At 39.2% G+C, this 16,513-nt stretch overlaps 1 protein-coding gene across 3 annotated transcripts in view; it reads left to right on the top strand.

Moving 5' to 3' along the window:
• Ros1 (ROS proto-oncogene 1, receptor tyrosine kinase) overlaps positions 1 to 9,620 on the top strand; it is a 96,417-nt gene extending 86,797 nt beyond the window's left edge. For all 3 annotated transcript variants that reach the window (XM_042686110.1, XM_042686249.1, XM_042686179.1), the window contains 2 exons: positions 2,583 to 2,746; positions 9,310 to 9,620. In XM_042686110.1, the coding sequence (XP_042542044.1) occupies positions 2,583 to 2,746; positions 9,310 to 9,620 (475 nt within the window). The remainder of the gene's footprint in view (positions 1 to 2,582; positions 2,747 to 9,309) is intronic.
• The last annotated feature ends 6,893 nt before the right edge of the window (positions 9,621 to 16,513 follow it).

Raw genomic sequence — 16,513 nt, 5'->3', positions numbered from 1 at the left:
TGCCCAGAAAGTAAAAAAAGATCAAATACTTGGCAAGTGTCATAGTTAGCAACTTGAAAATCAAATTTGGAGGAGTTATGCAAGTCCTTTAGCTCCTTGTTAGTACCAGGATTGAGTGATGGTAATACTATAACTTCAAGGATAGTCTAATAAATATATGTTCTGGGGGCTTGAACTCAGGGCTTGAGAACTGTCCCTGAACTTCTTTTGCTTAAGGTTAGCTCTCTACCACTTGAGCCACTTCTGGCGCTTTCTGAAGAATCGAGCTTCATGAATACTTGGCAAGCACTCTACCACTAAGCCACATTCCCAGCAGGGTAGTCTCATCTAAACAGCAATGAGTGGATACTTATTCCTTTTAAAAGCTCTGGGAAACTGTAGGGAAAAAGACAACTCTGTAGATGGCGATAGGAAGGTGAGGGTCCTGAGACTTCCTTTGAGGCTTCAGTTAGGTTAGAGAGGCCACACCAAAGGCAGAGTCCCAATACCTTCCAATTTGAATTACAAAATGATTGAGTAGGGGACCCCACATTAACATGGAGGAAGAAAGGAGCATATGTAAGAAGGGAGAATGGTATATCTGGACAAGAGGAGGTCTGGTTTCTATTTCAAGTTTCCTTTCGTTTTCCATATTGTGTAATATTTCTGTTGAGAGCTAGAGATTCTGCCAAGAGACACCCTGTGGGCTTGCAAGGGAAACAGGCATGGGTTTCCTGGGCCTTGTCAGCAGATACAGGCTTTGAAAGAGTCACACAGAAGCCTGTAACCAGAGAGACAAGGAGAACTTGTTCAATGGCAAAGTGTCTGAAGAATTGGTGAAGAATTCAGGGTGTTCATAGTGGAAGGATGTCTACAGGATAGACCAGACCAGTAACTCCTCGGTGAATTCCAGAACAGGCACTGAGATCAGTGAAGACTTGGAAAGCAATGTGGGGTTCAAAGAATCCACAAGTATATTCCTACGCATCACAATAAAGCCTCTTTTACACCTGGCATATTTCACACCATCACACTGGAAAGCTGAGTCGGAAACAAGATAGTCTGAGATAGTTTATGGAAAAGTTAGAACATTTCCTAAATGGATTGTCTCAAATGGTCATCTATACTAGGTAATAAACTGCGTTGTGCTAAATGAAATAATTTTTTCTCCTGTTAGTTGGAGACTCCAGAAAAGACCTGATCAGTTCTAGATAATATGAAAGAGTTACTTTTCTTTCCAGCTCATATGAATCTCGATGTGGTAAATCCTGTCACTGCCTTCCACTTCCTGCACCTTTCACCTGTGAGCAGAGGAGTTGCCCAGCTGCACCCCCAGCTCTTCATATTTTAGCAATAGCTGGTGTGAAATAAGTACCTCACAATTCTATGCTCAGTGAATGAATGAACACTAGTTAAGAGGGCTGCACAGATATTTATTTAAAAACTTTTAGTGACTCTATTATTAATCTATTTATATCCATTTGAAGTGGAAAGATCACAGCTAGAAAACAGGTCACCCTGGAACAAATCCATGTACAAATCCATCATAAAAGCTTTTTTTTACATTACATATTTCCTTTTTTTGGTATTTTTTAAACTAGCATACAACACAAAGCTGAACTGATTAGGGGTTGCCAATCTTGGGGAAAATACTTTCTTTTTACAAAATCATTTAACTCATAGGAAATTTAAGAAATCCCCACATCTGACAATTGTCACTTTACTTACTCTGAAAGACATCTTTCCTTTTTCTTTTTTTTTCCTGTCTGAGACTGGGACTTGAACTTAGTATCTGATGCTTTCGTTCATTGGTTGAGTCATGTCTCCAACACTTAAGTGTTGGCTCTTTCATTTGCTGTTTTTCCAGGTATTTCTTAGATAATGTTTAATTAGCCAGCAACTAATGTCCGAGGAACTGATATCACAACAGCAAACTAAAGTTCTGGAATCAAATCTGGCCTTTATGTGTGATTTTGCCTCTAAATGGTGGTGTAGACAAATATTAGATTCTGTTTTATATAGAGTATATATGAAGTCTTTTTTATTTTATTTATTTATTTTTAATTAATTATTATTTTGTTGTTGTTGTCAGTTGTGGAGCTTGAACTCTGGGCCTGAGTGCTCTCCCTGAGCTCTTCATCTCAAGGCAAGCCCTCTACTATTTGAGCCACAGCACCACTTCCGGTTTTCTGGTGGTCTATTGGAGATAAGAGTCCCACGGACTTCCCTGCCCAGGCTGGCTTTGAACTATGACCCTCAGATCTCAGCCTCCTGAGCAGTTAGGATTAAAGGCATGAGCCACTGGCACCTAGCTTATGAAGTCTTTTAAATCTTAGCTTCAATAATTTTCATAGCTCTTAGCTCCATTGAGGAGACATTTCCAGACATCCATTTATCTATCTCTTCACTCAGATTAATAACTAGAAATAATGGTAACTTTTCAAGCTACTGTTAAATGAGAAACCAAAGCTTGTACTCTCATCATGGAGCACTGGAAATAACTCACACTTTCACTAATAAAATAACCATACTTTGGTTATCAGTAATAATGTGTTGTCAGCATTTACTTACCTTCATTTACTTATCTTCATCTACATATCCAGGTGGAATTTAATGTCTCAATGCTGGGCTCAAGAACCTGAACAAAGGCCTACGTTTGATAAGATTCAAGAGCAGCTTCAGTTGTTCAGAAACTTTTCCTTAAGAAGTATTCCTCAGTGCCCAAATGAAGCCATCAATGGTGGAGTCATAAACGAAGGCTTTGAAGGTAAGTTTGGTTCTTCAAAGGTTTCTAGTTTTTTTTCCCCAATACAAACGGAACATGCCAGAACATAATATACAGAGAAACACTTTAGGGTTGATAAGAAAAAAAAAATATATATATATATATTCTGATACCTTCATCACAATAGTTCATTATGTTTCTTCTTGAAAATTACTTGGCATTGTGTACTTTTTTTTAAAGGTTGAGCTATGGCCCATGCATTTATAATGTGAGATAGTGATAAGGAGAATTGACCTCCTAGGCTGTATTTTCATGAAGCCTGTCCCTCTCCTCCCTGACTTACACCAGTTGAACATCAAGCTCAGATTTGAGTTGATTATTCTCTCTATTTATGGTACAGTATCATCACTGGCCTATGCAGGGCTTCTCTCTTGTTTGTTTAGTCCTTTTGTCTTCATATTCCTCTCCTGGTCTACTTCTTTCCTCCCTTAGAGGCAAACATTCTCATTATTTTAATGAGTGTCTTTTTATTTGTATGCTTTCCTGCAAAATATATTGTTTGGTATGCATGAATATGCGAGAATAACAAAGGAAGATGATGGGACTAGTGAGGGGAAGCCAGAGGGTAGAGGACAGCCATGGTGGGAAGCATTGTCATGGAGACCCAAAGGAGAGAGGCTCCTGAAAAAGCTTGTAGACAGTGCTGAAGAGATGCACAGCCTCCAGAGGATGCATGGATTTTACCGTTGTCTTGTGTTATAATTTAAAAACCAGCTCTTTGCTTATGAAATCTATTCTTCCCAAGGTATGAAAGACAAATTATTAAAACCACAGAAGCTTTCTTGATGGGCCTAAGAGTTTAGCTTTCCCTGAGGGCCGTTACAGAAAAAGTCTCTACTAGAGCCTCGCTGGAGGCTGTATCAGACTCTCCAAGGTCTATGGGATGATCTTTTTGCCATGTGGCATTACTTCATTCATCTAATAGGCTGAGACAGGTAACAAATTATAGCTATACAAAATATACAGAATAAAATTCTTTTGTGAAAGGTTATAATAACAATCCTAGCTAGGTGTTTGTTTGTTTGTTTATTTATTTACTTGCAGTTCTGGGGCTTGAATTCAGGGTCTGGGCACTGTCTCTGAGCCTCTCTGTGCTCAAAGCCAGCACTCTTCCACTTGAGCCACAGAACCACTTCCGGCTTTTTCTGTGTATGTGGTATTGAGGAAATTGAACCCAGGGCTTCATGCATGCTAGGCAAACACTCTACCACTAAGCCACATTCCCAGACCTAGGTTTTTATTTTCATACTTTTTATATGCACTCACTGTGCACATTAACTCAAAGAATCCTCCCAACAGCCTTATGGTAATGCAGTCTTAGTTTCCCTCATTAACTATGACATTTATTACAGATTTTGTAACAATCATATATTTGTCTGAGAAAAATGATGGCATGAAAAATTCTTTAAAAAATTAAGAATTAAGAACTAGTCTGGGAAGGTGGCTCAGTGGTAGAGTGCTTGCCTTGCATGCATGAGGCCCTTGGTTCGATTCCTCAGCACCACATAAGCAGAAAAAGCTGGAAGTGGAGCTGTGGCTCAAGTGATAGAGCACTAGCCTTGAGCAAAAGAGCTCAGGGACAGCGCCCAGGCCCAGAGTTCAGGCCCCAAGACCAACAGAAAACAAAAACAAAAACAAAAAACAAGAACTAGCCAGGCACTGGTGGCCCATACCTATAATCCTACCTCCTCAGGAGGCTGAGATCTGAGGGCCACAGTTTGAAGGCATCCAGGGCAGGAGCATGTGAGATTTTTATCTCCACTTAACTACCCAAAAGCCAGAATTACTGCTGTGGTTCAAGTGGTAGAATGCTAGCCTCGCGCACAAAAGCTTTGGGAAAGTGCCCAAGCACTTACTTTAAGCCTCTGAATTGGCATGCGTGCGCGTGCATGCACACACACACACACACACACACACACACACACACACACATACACACACACACAAATTAAGAATTATTTTTGAGAAAACATCAAGAATGGAAAGTCAACTATAATAAATGATTTTTCTGCACCTAGAAAAATGAGTATCATCTTCCTACTGAGCTGGGATGAGAGTTTGGCTCTGTTCTTGAGTCTTCACCATCTTCCTTCTCAGAGCCAGTACTGCAGTAAGGAAGCTGGACACACACTTTCCCCAGTTATGTTATTAATAGCGCTGCACAAGTAGGTACAGTGAAAGAACATTACTTCTGGTTGCTGGAAAAGATGCATCATTTTTTCCCCGGTTATATAAATTCATGTAGGTGCCACACCTTAAGAAGAAGGAACTACAATTTGAAGTATTATTAATAAGGATAGAGAAGCATGCATAACTATTCAGAATAATGATGTAGGGCAGGCTTAATAGGAGAAATTATATAGTTGAACTATGATCATTGAAGCAGAAGCAAGCAATCCTGGGCCATGACAGCAGCATAACTTAAGTAAAAGAGAAATGATCATTCTATTATTCACAACGAAGGTAAATCTTGCAGATAAAAATGGAAGGAAATACAGAAAGTAAGAAAAATTTTTGGTAATTGTGATTGTGACCAAACAAGAGAGGCAGGGAAGTGGGAAGCATGAAATAGAATGAAAGATAGAGTTCGCATGTTTGCAAAATATACAAATAGTGGAACAGTTACTGCGAGGCAAACCTGAACTTAATTACTAAGAGAACTACACTTAATGACAGTTTGCTGCCTTGCAGACTGGTGATTGTACTTAGCAAAGCAATAAGGTGTCTGTCTTTGTTGATATTGTGGTAGATAAAGAAGAAAAGAAAGCCACTGGAGGGATTTTGTTGTTGTTGCTTAAATAAAGCACCTTAGGATTATAGCGATAATGCTATGTCTATCCTATGGTCCTACTGACCTAATGGGGTAGGGAAGGGATAGAGAGAGAGAAGATTAGTAACATATCTGGACATCTAGTAAAAATATCCCAATGACCTCATCCAAACATTTGTGTAAACATCACCTCATCGGTCCGAGAGAATTCTACAGGAAACAAATCTAAATGCTCCTCTGCTGTTCTAAACATAGCCACTCAGCCAGCATATGTCTCGCCCATAAATGCCCTGTCTTACTTGGAAGCCTTTATTTTAATATTTTCCTCTTAAAGAGGTTGTGGAATGAATGTTGTCTTTGTTCAGGATATCTGCCTTAAGATCTGACTCATAGGCGTTGTATTAAATACTTTTTGCTTTATTTTTAAATACTTTTTTTAAGCAAAAAAAAGGCAAAAGAAACTTCTACATCACCCCTGTCTCTCATTAGCTCTTTATGCAACAAGAAGATGTATTAATTGCTGAGAGCTTACCAGGGTCAAGTTACTAAATAGTGCCATAAGTACTAAGAAGTCGTTAGCTAATGGTTTTTTTCTGATACATGGCAACAGAATTTGCAAAAACTATTTATTTGCTTCCTCAAAAAAAGATTCTTTTAAGCCTAGTATCTGTGGCTCACACTTGTAATCCTAGCTATTCAGGAGGCTAATCTGAGGATTGTGGTTCAAAGCCAGCCTGGGCAAGAATGAGTCTCTAAGACTCTTATCTGCAATTAACTACCAAAAAGCCAAAACTGGAGCCTTGATCACAAAACCGCAAGGACATTGTCCAAACCCTGAGTTCAAGCCCCAGGACTGGCACAAAAGAAAGGAAAAGTTTCTTTATACAGAAGTTCCACAAATCATGTTTGGTAGGGATTTTCCAGTAAAAATTAAGGCGTGGCAATGAAGCAGCTGAGAAGGTGGATGCATGGAAATTTTGTATATTGTACATAGAAGTTTTTGTTGAAATTCTAGACTTTAGCTTAATTTCTTTCCTTAAAATTACATTTAAGTAGTTGTACAAAGGGGTTTTGCATTTTAGCTTAATTTCTTTCTTTCTTTCCTTCTTTCTTTTCTTTTTTGGTTGTGGGGCTTGAACTCAGGGCTTGGGCACTGTCCCTGAGCTCTTCTGCTTAAGGCTAGTACTCTACCACTTTGAACCACAGCTCCACTTTCAATTTTTGGGTGCTTAACTGGAGAAAAGAGTCTCACAGACTTTGCTGCCTGAGCTGGCTTCAAATTGTGATTCTCAGATCTCAGCCTCCTGAGTAGCTAGGATTACAGGCATGAGCCACTGGCACCCAGCTCTTAATTTCTTTAAGCTCTTTAGATGCATCTTAATTTCTCCAACCATTGGAGCCACTGAGCTGGTTCAACACTTTATTTCTTTCCAGCTTGTTTATGTCTTCTCTTGTTATAATCACATATAGTTATTCTAGTGAGATTCTCAGTGGTATTAGTAACTACTGGCAATATGCATCAGCATTTGCATCCTTTCTAGGGCATTAGTCAAGCTTGGTGTTAATGAAGTTTGTTTGTATGACTGAGGAAGTTTACAACACTATCTGATATTTCTATGGTTTGAAATACGCCATAATGATTGGGGGACAATGGAGAGGAAATCATGAGATAATGCCAAAGAGCCTATGAGCTTGTGGCGTAGCCATCTTCAGTAATGTAAAAGATGTGAAAAATAAAAACACGATGGGAAGGGATGGGAAGGGGAAACAAAGGAGGAGACAACAATGCTTGATAAGAAATGTACTCATTATCTTGTCCACGTAATTGGAACCCCTCTGTACGGTATTTTCACAATAAAAACAAATAAAAACACGTGTCTTAAACAAAGCAGGGATGAAGATCATGTGCTCTTAGGATAAAATATGATTTGCAGTTCAGGTATGATACCTAGTATATATAGGTAAATCCATTAGGAAAAACAAATGCAATGTATTGTTTCCCTTAGTCCCTTGAAATTATTTCATTTTCCTCCTGTTTCAACTTAAGTCTATTCCCAGTAAATGAAAACTAGGTGTCCACAATGGCGAAGTTCATCAGGTTCATCATAGGCCCTACCATTAGAACCACACATTCATATGCCATCAGGCTGGAGAGAAAAGGAAGGCCCAGCATCTATCTACTGAAGTGCTTCTGATATTTGAAGCATGGTAATTCATGAAAAGATAGTATAGCTCTGGTGAGAAGTTTTCATCTAGATAAGACCACCCAGAGATTGGAAGGTACTAGTAAAAAAACAATTCCCACAATTTCTACTTCTATTTTTATTTTTATACAGATATTATAAATATTGTGTACCTATCTTTGGGTTGCTTAGATTATGTGAAATGTTTCAGAACTTTGTTATAGGACTTTTTGTTTTCCCATGTAAGAAGATCAGAACAAAGACAAACTATCATTTGCATAATTGGAAAGAAGGCCAATTACTTGTTGGCTGCCTGTTTTCCTGCTGCTATCCTCATCGCATACACCTGGCTTTCTAGACCTTGCACTTCCCAGGGACTCCAGTGGGTGCAGAGCACAGCACAGAACACTACCCAGCCCACAGGAAGACAAAAAGGACAGAGACTCATTCCATCTGGTTGATCCTGAGAAAATTATTTAACTCCTCCATTCTTCATTTTTTTTCTTACTATTAAGAGGGAACGATACTGGTATGTAATTAGTAGAAGAATGAGTTCATATCTGACTACAGTTTCATACAATGGGATAGAGTAAATGTTCTGTAAGAGTTAATACAACCAGAAAACATTGCAATGATTGATAATATATTTCCTTTCCTTTTCCTTTTCCTTCAACCCTCCTGTTAAAATGTACTAGGTTTGCATCCATTCCGTTCTGTGGTCATAAGCATATGCCTTTTACTTGCCATTTGGTGTTAATGGTCTCATATGACCTTTGACCCATGGGGAGAGCAGAGGGCGACCAGCTCTATTGGCTGCTGGGCTGTTCCTTAATCCACACCCAGCATTGTCCTGCCTGTGGACCCTTCATCTTACTCTTCTCTTTCTCTTCGATGTTCTTTAGCCACAAGGTGAATTCTCTCAGCTAATTTGGGTCTCTGCTAGAATTTCACCTGATTAAGGAGAAACTTGCTGACACCCTGTCTAAAACAGTGGCCCTTTCCCAGCACCAATTATTCTCTTGCCCTTTCCTCTGCAAGTTGTCCTTCATGAGGGCTAGCACCATCTGACATAATTAGCTGGCTACTGGTTTATTGTTTCTCTGTTAGGATGCAAATTGCAAAGAGCAGCAACTTTTTATCATCAATACTTAGAATACAGCCTGACTTGTAGTAGGTACCCAATAAATATCGATGAAAGGATATTTTAGACAGAAAAGAGTGCTCTAGGGGGCTGCATAATTTCTTTCATGAGGATAATGATCTAGTCTACATGTTAATTGACAGCCCTGTGGTCTTGCTACCTTTTAAGGCCCTTACGTAAGTGCATATTACCTTTTATGGTTCTATTTCTGCTTAGATTATAGTAGCTGCCAGAATAGGGAACACCTCTTGTTTACTTTTGTTTTCCCAGCATTTAATGGTCCTAATAACTATTTGCCGACCATATATATATATGTATGTATATATATGTGTGTGTATATATATATATATATATATATATATATATATAAAACGATATAACCTATATAGTCTTAACAGCAAAGGAAATTAAATAGATGCTAGAATAACTGTCCCATTTTCCCCCACAACAGGTGAGGATGACAATATGATTAGCTTAAATTCAGATGACACTATGCCAGTTGCTTTGGTGGAAACCAAGAACCAAGAAGGGTTAAACTATATGGTGCTTGCCACAGAATGCAACCAAGTTGAAGAGTGTTCTGAGGGTCCTCTAGGCGCCAAGGAATCTGAATCCTGTGGTCTGAGGAAAGAAGAGAAGGAACCACATGCAGACGAAGATTTCTGCCAAGAGAAACAAGTGGCTTGCTGCCCTCCTGGCAAGCCTGGAGGTCTGAACTATGCTTGTCTCACTCACAGTGGATATAGAGATGGGTCTGATTAATAGCTGCTTGGGAAATACAGAGTTGAGATAAACATTCCCCATTAGGTATTACTGAAAGGGGGAAAAAGAGAATAATAGATGTAGTAGTAGTCTGTCTCTGATTTTACTTTATAAAGTTCCTAAGTTTTCATCTCAGATTTGAGAAACATATGGTTTAATCCCCCATATCAGTAGTCTAATTTCAATAGAATTACATGGCAAGCTTTTATGCATGTAGAAAGCCCAGGGAGACTCAGAAATGTGGAAAGAAACCATGACTCTCCTTCTTTCCCTTTTCTCCTGGGTAGGGCTGCAGACCCTTCAGTTTCCACAAAAACATCTTGACCAGATGCTTAGCGACAGAAATGGGTCTGTCCAAAGAGCTGAAGGAGGGGAATATGAAGCAACCTGTGGGCCAAGCAAACTACAGATTGCAGACACTGGCCTTGACCAGTCCCCAGGTGGCACAAGTTTGGTAGAGCAGCACGCCAGTGCTGTGTAAAGTAGAAAGATAAGACAAAGTCCCTGGAATGCTGGGCGCCCGTGGCTCACACCTGTAATCCTAGCTATTCAGGAGGCTTGAGATCTGAGGATCATGGTGCAAAGCCAGCCCAGGCAGGAAAGTCTGTGAGACTCTAATCTCCAAGTAACCGGAAAAAACTGGAAAGAAAACCGGAAGTGGTACTGTGGCTCAAAGTGGCTGAACACTAGCCTTGGTCAGGAGAGACAGCACCCAGGCCCTGAGTTTAAGCCCCACAACTGATCAAGAAGAAGAAAAAAGTCCCTGGAATAAAAGTAATTTCAGCAGCTTCAGGGAACAAATCTCATCTTTCTTTTGAAAGATTCACCATCACTAGCTGATAGTGGTGAATATCTAAAGGGTATATTTTCTCCCAGTGAGGTTTGCCAAAGCTAAAACCACAGTTTTTGTCCACACATCTAAACTCCAGGAGTTCCACGTGTCATGTCTGAATACTCACTCCTATTCACCAAATGAAAACATATGGTAAAGAGCAGAGAAAGGAGATTTCATTTCATGATATGGGCAGCACTTCAGTGCATCTTCAACAGCTTTTGAACTACAGACATCTGCCTTAGGTTAAAAATGGAGAATTGAGAGCAGGAGGTAAGAAAGTATGCCTAGTTAATCCAGAGCGATCAAGCATCTGCACAGCAAGTGTAAAACCTTGAGTTCAAAGTCCAGTACTCAGAAATGCGTACAAGGTTAGTAGAGTATTTTACAGGAAAATAGTTAACAAGACTGGTTCAAAAATACTCTTCTGCTCTTAGTAATGTTTGCAAAACAACTGGCTTAAAGATGGTGTATTTTATTAGGATAATTGCTTGTATTTTAAACTGAAACAACTGAATCTGAATATATATGTATATGTATATATATGAAGATATTTATACATCTTACAACCTTACAACCATGGTGAACAGAACAGCTATTGTTTTATGTAATTGTAACCCAGTGCCCTGCATGTCTGTGACTAAAGATGAAGTGAACTATATGTCTGAACTTCATATAATGTTGTGCAAACATTTACCGAGTTAAAAGTGTGTACCTTTAAGCCGGGCGCTGGTGGCTCACGCCTGTAATCCTAGCTACTCAGGAGGCTGAGATCTGAGGATCGCGGTTCAAAGCCAGCCCGGGCAGGAGAGACCGTGAGACTCCTATCTCCAATAAACCACCAGAAAACCGGAAGTGGCGCTGTAGCTCAAGTGGTAGAGCGCTCGCCTTGAGCTGAAGAGCTGAGGGACAGCGCCCAGGCCCAGAGTTCAAGCCCCACGACCGACAAAAAAAAAAAAAAAAAAAAAAAAGTGTGTACCTTTATACACATAAAATGACCAGGTAATGTTCACTTTTATCCAAATGCATTGTATTCACCCTTCTATAAGTAAATAAAATGTCTGGCATTTCTGTTGTTTGTAATTAGTACTATGAAGATGGGGAAAAAAACAAACCTTATCATTGGACAGGCTTTATACTTAAAACCTGGCCTAATGTGTATTTGCCTGAACTATATGAACATTACTGTATATATGAGATGCACTTGAAAAGTAGAAAATAAGTCTATTTGGGATCCTTGGCATTGTCCCTTAACTTGTTAGAGATCTAAAGTTAAGTGCTGAATATCTATTAGTAGCTTGCCTAATGCACAAGAAGAGAACAAATGGCTAAAATATATGTCACAAGAACTTATTGTTTAAGCCTGAAATTAGAGTACCATGATAAAGTAGAATGCGAGAAGAATGCAAAATCAGAGAGCATCCAATTCAATAAATAGTGTAGGGGATCCACCTTCAAACAACTTTGCAAAGGGATTTCTTTCAATAAGCACCGACTACTAAAAACATGTTTGACCTGATGCCAGAGCCTCATGTCTGTAACCCTAGCTACTCAGGAGGTTGAGATCAGAGGATCATGATTCTAAGTCAGCCTGAGCTTGAAAAGTCCATGAAAGTCCATCTCCAATGAACCAACAAAATGCTGGCTCAAGTGGTAGTGTCAGATGTGAGCAAGCAAGTGAATCCAGGGAGAGCAAGAGGCACTGAATTCAAGCCTTGTTAACAGATAAACAGGTATGAGTTTGCCTTCTTACAGGGGTTCCAATTATGGCTTTAATCTAGATAACCATGAATGTATAGGAATTGCTTCTAAAATCTCTCAGCTTTTGTTACTTTTTTGAAAGGGACTCCATTTGAATAAAAGGGAAAATTTAAGAGGTACTTAAAAACTGACCTTTTATTTTTTATTCAAGTAGTTGCCATTTAATAAAGCAGTTTATAAGTACAATATATCTTGACCAATGTAACCCCTTTCAACATTCTCACTCATCAATTCCCACACAACCTGTCCTTCACTTTTTTTAATTTTGCAGGATATACCTTGAATTCTTTTTCTTTCTTTCTTCCTTTTTTTTTGTTGGTTGTGGGGCTTGAACTCTGGGCCTGGGCGCTGTCCCTCAGCTCTTCATCTCAAGGCTAGTGCTCTACCACTTGAGCCACAACACCACTTCCGGCTTTTTCTGCTTGTGTGGTGCTAAGGAATCAAACCCAGGGCCTCATGCATGCGAGGCAAGCACTCTACCACTGAGCCGCCTTCCCAGCCCCTACATTGAATTCTTGACTACATTTTCCCCTGATACTTTAACCACTTGTAAGTACCCACTTGTTGGTGTTTATTTTGTTGAACTTTGATTTTGAACTTTCTAAGGAATGACGCTGTTTGAGTTCTCCTTTGAATCTACCATATTTCAGATATTTCAGTTAATACCTTTGTAATCATTTGCATACCACCCAGCATATTATAGTTGATAAGCTAATTCTAGCATCCACACATGAGGGAAAACATGTAACCTTTGTCTCACTAGGCCTGACCTTACTTCACTTAATATTTTTTCCAGGTCTTTCTATTTCTTTACAAATGGTAAAATATCATTCTTTCTAATGGATGAGTAAAATTCCATTTTTTAAACATACCACATTTTCTTGATCCATTTGTTCATTGAGGGGGCATTGGGCTGATTCCACAGCTGGGCCTTGGTGAATAGTGCTGCAGTGAACATGGTTGTGTTGGTAGGTTTACTATATCCTGGTGTGTAATCTTTTGACGAGTAACACTGACTCCTTACTTGGGCATATGCATTCACTAGGAGTAGGATAAAGGTTTAGTATTACAGCATCTTCCATTTTGGATCTATGTCTCTTGTTCTGAGCCATTTTGTCCTGCAGTAATCTTGGAAGATTGATGCTTGCCAGGTGTCAATGACTCTTATTGTAATATGTGACCATCTGACACAACGCTCTGTCAACCCATCTCTTAGTCATCTCTGGCCACATCTGATTGCCTGTAAACATGCTTGTGACGTGGGATATTTTAATTATGCATACCCTCTCACTCTGCTCCTATTTCTATTTAACCTAAGCCAAGTATCTATACTCTGAAGGTGGCTGAGATGTACTAAAGTGCTGTCTTTACAGCATGGCATGGTATGTGATAAAGCTCCTTCATATACTTTTTTCATGTCTTTCTATTTGGCCTGTAAGAGTGAGTGGTTGGACCTGACATATGGAACAATTGGAGTTTGGGCCAAATCTTAAAGCCCCAACTGCTGTAACTATCCTGTATGTTGTTCATTTGCTTCATACAGAATGTCCTTAGACATAGAGAAGACCATTCTGATGACAACATTTACTGAAAACCACGAATCTGCTTTGACCTTGGAAAATGAACCTTTTTAACATTTGTACGGCTTGAGAGTTTATGCTGATGATGGGCTGCGAATACCGAGAAGTGAATGCATTAGTTCTGGGGTGGACAGCTTCCAGGGGAAGGCCCAAGATTTTCTATTACTCTTTCTCTGCCCCATCTGATCTTGTCTTTAAGAAGGCAGGATATTTTCTCACTGCTCTTGGGACAATGGGAATTTGTCATTCTTTTTGGCCAGCCCAGACACAAAGACTTTTTTTGTGTTGAGAAATTTCTTCACCTTTACTGTCTGGGTGGGAGGTAGGAGTTGTGTTCTATTTGCAAGCCCAGCATTTCCTACCACAGGAAAACACACCCAAACCCACCTGCTCAGGCTTCTTATCAAGAACTAGGGCTTCAACAAAGTATCAGGCCATGGAGAGTCTTCCCAGAAATGGTGGCAATTAGCTGTTCTGTCTCCTGGCAAAGAGAAGCAGTAGTGCTGGAAGTGGCATCATTTTCCAGGGTCATCAGAGTCGGCAGAGTCTGCTCTGGTAGTCAGGCTAGCCAGACTGGACCAGTTCCTCTGTTTGCTCTCTGCCATTGCTTCTTGCTCTATTCCCCACACATCTTCCCTAGGAAGCTACCTCCATATCCTCTCAACAAATTCTTTTCTTTTATTCAGCCAGAGTCAGTTTCTGCTGCTTATGCCTAAGATTTTACTCCACCAGTACCATGAACATTTATTTTAGAAATTTTAAGAGATGAGAAGTATTCAGAAGAATTAGATTTGCAGTGTAATATACTTGCATTATAATTTATATTACATAGGTATCCGAGGGAAATAGACAACAAACCTCTCACATTTTAGCTAAGAAGTACAAATTAGTCCTTTCAAAATAATGCATAATGAATAAACTGATAAACATACTTTCTATGAAATAAAAGTTGCTTGAAATTTGGAAAATGTTTTGTAAATAAAAATTATTGCTAAAATGGAACTGATTGGATAATTCCGTCATTGTAGTAATCAGAAGTTAATTCTGGAGACATTACACTTAAAAGTGGTTAAAGTTGGCAATGGCTAAAGATTGGTAAAAACATGTTGTTCACTAAAATTTAACAGAAAAACACAGTTTTCTTGATAAAATTTTATCTGTAAAATATAACCTGGGTATATTAGAGTTATGAGACCTAATGGCTTACAAACATATAAGCTGTAGCTGGCAAATGTTTATATAAAATAGCTAATTGAAAAGTTGAATTTTCATTTAAAATTGTTAAGAAAAAGGAGTAACACAAAGGAAAAACTTAAGTTGAAAATAAAACTATCATTTGTGGTTTTAAACACTGTCAAATGAAAATTCTAACTATTCCAACCTACTAAATGAAGCTGATATGTTAGTGTAATTCTTATGAAAATGCTTTATTTGAAAAAAAAAAAAGCCCTTTTTCCCAATCCCATACATTCTGTCTGGCTATTCATCTATGTGTTCTTCCCTTATCTGTTGAGATCTCCTCACCTGTCCTCTGCTAACCTGTCCCAGTCTTCAGACCCAACTCATATTACAATTTTAAGAAAGGTCTGTTCTGAACTCTCTCACCTCTCCTTTCTCAGAAATCAAAGAACGCTTTGCATATTTTCTAGGGAAAAGTAGCTCACATTTAATAGATTGTTTGAATGAGTTCTCATTATATTCCTACACTTCAGAATAATTCCCAGTCTGTAGCTTAATTTTCCAGGGCACCAAAATATTGGTCTAATGCCAAGGTGACTCAAGAGGAGTCTTTAAATACTGACTAATCTTCTGACAACTAAAGAGACAGCGTGTGTGAGTTGGGAGACTGCTTTATATTTCACATATCAATGTAGGTAAGGCCTGATATTCTGGCAGCCCTGACATTAATGAACATATACTGAAAGATGTAAAAATCATTTTATTATGCTTAATTTCTTACTTGTCTCAGATCCACCTTCTTTTTCGCTAGAATGATCTTATGAGATTCCAGATGATAAGAGGACTCACATGTTTGAGCACGGGAACCAAAGAATTGGGGGACTTGGTTCTGTCTAAGTCCAAAGATCTATGATCTAAAGGAATCAAGAAAGCAGCTCCAATCCCAAGGCCAAAGGCTTAAGAAACAAGGGACCTTTCAATACAAATGCAAGAGTCTGAAGATCAGAGAAGCTGAAGTTCTCATGTCCAAAGGCAGGTAAAGATGATGTCTAGCTGCAGAAGAGAAAGAGGGACTTCACCTTTTTCTGTCTTATTCTATTAGGCTCTCAGCTTATCGGATGATGCCCACTCACACTGAGTTAGGGCAGATCTTTGTCACTTAGGTCATTGATTGAAACACCAATCTGTTTTGGAACTACCCACACAAATGTACTGGGAACGATAGTGCTTCATTAGCTATTTGAATACTCTTAGATTGACATCTAATGTTAATGGTCTCCAAGGCAAAAATGGAGGAGCACTCCAGTAACTGAGCGTAGATTTCCAATCTGTGACTCACTGACTACAGAAGTAAATGGGTCTTCTGTACAAGGACGCTGAAACACTATGACAGGTGTAGGCTATAATGATCCCTTCCCAAGGAGCTATGATAATTTATTCTGATGACTGCACCAGAAGAATTTCCAGACATTTTAGAATACTGGATGCAGGCCAAGCGATAACATTGGTACTCAGAGGCCTGAAGCATCACCAGAGCCATT

The sequence above is a fragment of the Dipodomys spectabilis genome, unplaced genomic scaffold (assembly GCF_019054845.1).
Source record: "Dipodomys spectabilis isolate Male_0828 unplaced genomic scaffold, ASM1905484v1 ptg000001l, whole genome shotgun sequence".
Lineage (NCBI taxonomy): Eukaryota > Metazoa > Chordata > Mammalia > Rodentia > Heteromyidae > Dipodomys > Dipodomys spectabilis.
The sequence above is the reverse complement of the archived record's forward strand: the minus strand, read 5'-3'. Positions and strand labels throughout refer to the sequence as shown.